General features: G+C 37.8%; 1 protein-coding gene across 1 annotated transcript in view; it reads right to left on the minus strand.

The window, feature by feature from the left end:
* Nucleotides 1-279: 279 nt before the first annotated feature.
* The window catches only part of LOC107752129 (ran-specific GTPase-activating protein-like), a 10,971-nt gene continuing 6,920 nt past the window's right edge, over nucleotides 280-4,330 (minus strand). The window contains exons 5-6 of the mRNA XM_016567995.1: nucleotides 1,368-1,430; nucleotides 280-1,129 (exon numbers count right to left, since the gene is read on the minus strand). Coding sequence (XP_016423481.1) covers nucleotides 975-1,129; nucleotides 1,368-1,430 — 218 coding nt within the window. The 3' untranslated portion in view covers nucleotides 280-974. The remainder of the gene's footprint in view (nucleotides 1,130-1,367; nucleotides 1,431-4,330) is intronic.

Here is a 4,330-nt window from a genome sequence, read left to right on the forward strand (position 1 = left end):
GTTGAAAATTTGCTGTTCATCAAACACAATATCAAAACCTCAAATCCTAAAACATACATTCAAAATAAATAAAAGCAAAACAATGTCAAAGATCCCAAATTATTGTGCATGCAATCATTGTAAGACTCCATATGATAAACCTCAGGTACGCCCTGTAAATCTTGATCTGCGCCGTTTCTTGGAATTTATTATTAGAAGTTATTTAGTGATACAGTACCTACTTATTTCACTTATCTTCCTATATTTTTTAAAAAGCATTTATTGTGCATTATCACAACACGGGTCTCTCAACATTTTTAAACCTTATTGCCACAATCAATTGACAGTCAACCACTTTTTTATTTTTTTGATTACCATTTCAAACAGAAGAGGGTCACACTCATAACAGGATGAAAACTTCCTTCAGTTATTCATGACAGAGCTGACATTTTATTTGTTGCCAGATACAGCCCTTCACAGACAAATGAGTCATTTTTGTCATTCAACAGTAAATTCAAGCCACAGAGAAGTCAAATGTTCCTCGTGTGACTTTATTGGAAGGAAAAGTCGAAGATCTCAGATACTCATTCTCCCTATCAACTCATACAGCCCGCTCTCTTATCAGACAGTGCTCACCTAGACACTCGCAATATAACTCTTTAAAGTACAAAAGAAAAACAACAAAAGAGGTTACCCAATGTGGGAATCAATCAATAGCACAAGCCTTGTATCATAGCATGTCGTGTAAATACACAAATACATGATGACTGGTCCACAATGTATGGGAAAATGAAGGGCGATATGAGAGTTTGTGAATGGGACAAAAGCTCACAACATCTTAATGATTGAGAAATGGACACATTAAGAGTGGCACCAAGGTCTTGTGAAGTCGAGGCCAAAAAGAAAACAAGTGTCCAATTTTTCATTTTCAGAGTCTGTTGTAGAAAAGGGGGAAATGGCAAGTTAGGGATCCGTATGAAGCTACGTTCCTGGGCTCATTTCTTCTTCTCCTCCTCCTCCACACCAGCCTTCTCCTCTTTCTTCTCTTCCTTCACCTCTTCTTTCTTGTCCCCTGAACTCTTTGTCTTGTCATCATTCACAGACAGCTCCTCCAGCTTCTCTGCCACTTTGTTAGCGCTGTTCATGCTACCTGTGAAACAAAATTAAAAAGGTTCAGTTGAAGGCTCTTGAAGAAATACTTCATTACAAGTCTAACAAAAGTTTGTCTGAGAAGACACGGTCACCTCCCAAGTGAATGGCAAGGCAGGTTATAACGTTCTTCTTATAACGTTACTGTCGCAGACATAAAAAGTCTAAGGCTGGATTTGTCAGACTTAAACAGAGTTGAGTCTGCATGGTAACATGGTAGAAAATTCCATCAATCTTACCTTCTAGGGACTTTCTGACCTCTTCTTTGCATTCATCAAACTTCATCTTAAACTTCTGTGCATCTGCAAGACAAAGGAAACCAGTAATTATAAAATATACATTTTCAAACACAGTATTATGCTATATACTGCACAACTATTGTCACAGTTGGCATGAAATGGAAATTCATCTATTTTCTTAATGCATATTACTGATCTTATTGTGAATGGTTCATACTAGGGCTGCAACAAACGATTATTTTGGTGATCGATTAATCTAACGATTATTAGAGCGACTAATCGACGGTTATTCCACTGATTAATCAGTAGACCGAGTATTCAGCTTTTGCAATTAGTTAAAATATCAAGTTATACATATTCTAACAAATAAATAAAAGTAATCACTTCAGCTTTTTAAAGTGATATTATGCAATTACAATTATGATACAATTAATTTATACAAATAAATATATTTGGCACACAAAATGAGATGACAGACAGAGAAACTCTCTTATTCACCATTTAATTAGCTATATGCGAAAGTAGCTGAATGACACATCATTCTGCCTAACATTTCCTTTAAGTCATATGGATAAGAAACAAAATAAAGGTAAGTGATAAGACGCTTTATTTTTGGATAAACAATCTCTCTTAAAATACCTTATAGGGTTATGATAATCAAAACAGTCCTGAGCTAGATCAAGCTTTGATCTCTGCAAACTAAAGCATCACTTTAATGAAATATTTTTTTCCCACTAATAAAAAGTTTTTATCATTAGCCAGAGGTGTAAAGTATTGGAGTAAATGTAATTAGTTACTGTATTTGCCCTTTAGGCGCCAGGTTTTTTTTTGGATAAATGCTGGATTTTGACAAAGATTTCAATAGCTTGTGGCTTGAAAGGGCTTAAAGATAGAGATCTACTGTAAATTAGAAAAATGTTGCACCCCCATCCCCGTTGGGCAAAGGGTCGAAATGATCACTTGTTTGTGCTTCATGAACACTCTCGCCTTTTACGGAGTGAACACTCGCGCCTGTAGATGTACCGGGAGAAGCACGATTATTAGATGACCGATCGTCATTTCCAAAAGGCAAATATTCCCCTTCAGAGTCAGAATCGGCGAATAACATTTGCAAAACATCCTCACGGTACAACTTTTTATTAGCCATTTGGCGATTTTCTCTCACAAATCTCACAGCTTACCCGCACGCTATGAACTGAACTGCTTCTGCATCAATGGCACGAAAGCTCACTTGCTCTGCTATTTCCTCAAACACTTTGAATATGAAGGTGACGTAATTTTGGTCTAGAATCGAAGTACTACATGTCTGCCATCTAGTGGTAGGGAATACAAATGAGATATTACACCATATTAGGAACTACAGTCTATTTGATTAAGTATGACGTCTTGTCGCAATTTTGCGACTTTGGCGCTAAGAGGGTTAAGGCTATATAAATAAACGTGACATGACTGGACTTTACTGGAGTAAGTTACTGAACTGCAGAGTTAGTGCAAACATCCACATCGCTGTAATCAGATGCATTTTTAACTGCTGCTTTCTCACCGCTGTCAGTTCTTGTTGTGTTTATTTCATTATTGAGAGTAAAGTGCGCAGCATTTATTTACATATTCATCCAAACGCCGCGGCTGCGTTTGCTCTGAACTGAAGCGCTGTGTCTTCTTCTCTTGAATTGCATCAAGAGAGCTGAATTAGTCTTGCGCTACAGCGCCACACTGGTCAAACCGCATTATTGCAGGCTATTACATTAGGTCATATGAGATCAAACGACTAAACAACAAAAATATTTGTCGACAATTTTTTTTATTATTGACGTTGTCAATAATGTCGACTATTCGTTTCAGCCCTAGTTCATACATGTACAAGTGCAATTTATTCACTTCCAAAGTTGTCCGATTCACCAACCAATTGATAGTTTTCACGTGACGTCACACACTCATAGACTTGTTCGGTGTGGCGTCATGGCTGTGTGGGTGGAGTCGGCGTCCTTTCCCCCTCATTGAAAAAGCATGGTGTTGACTCAGAATGGCCTACATAAAATTATTTCCCCCACTCGACAGAGCAACATACGCATAAAAACAGCCGTATTTGGTCGGTCTGTCCGTACGGTATCTGTGACTGGACAAACGACCCAACGGAATGGCCAGAGGTGTCGTTTCCCAACATTTTTTGTTACCTAATTGAGCAAGAGACAGCTTAGGCTACTACAAGCCTATACGAGACGGCTTGTTAAAGTAAACATTAGTCGTTTTGTTTTGCTTAATTTTAATAAAGTGATAAAGACTTGAGTAAAAGCCTGTCGTACTTTCTTATTGATATATTAAAAAGTTTTTTAACATTGACAAAACAGGAAACATTAAGGTCCACTAAAGTGCCATGAAATGCGCAGCGTTATTCTATGTGGTGTGTTTCGGCTGCCTAATCATTTTCACAAATACATGCCTTAAAATAAAGATAGGGGGACGGGACTAACGACAGATCATTGTCATCAGTCATATACATCGTCAGATCAGGATTTTTAACTTATTAGAGGTACAGAACGCCACACAGCAACTGTTCAGCATTGCACCAAGCAAAAATCAATCGAAATAATCACAAAAAGTAAAGATCAAGCGCCTAACAAGGTCTCCGCGCGTTAATTCGAATGGTTTGTTTTCCCCCACGGCATAAACGGTTATGACGTTTTTGTGGGCATTCCCAGCAATGCCGAACAAATCTATAGCAGGCACACGCCCACCTGGAGGGCAAAACAAAGCTTTGCTCCACTGACCGCCAGTTATTTTTACGCAGTTTGCATTAAGTAGTAATGTAGTAAAACGCAGATATTAAAAGGTGAAATTCAGTAAACACCTTATTGATGATGTATATTTTGTGCAGGCAAGCATATGAACCCAGAATATAAACACAATGTGCAAAGTTTCACCTTAAATGGTTTCCCATAGAAAACCATTATAAGGAAAACACT

This window comes from Sinocyclocheilus rhinocerous, unplaced genomic scaffold, assembly GCF_001515625.1.
Source record: "Sinocyclocheilus rhinocerous isolate Xijiao unplaced genomic scaffold, SAMN03320098_v1.1 scaffold1312, whole genome shotgun sequence".
NCBI lineage: Eukaryota > Metazoa > Chordata > Actinopteri > Cypriniformes > Cyprinidae > Sinocyclocheilus > Sinocyclocheilus rhinocerous.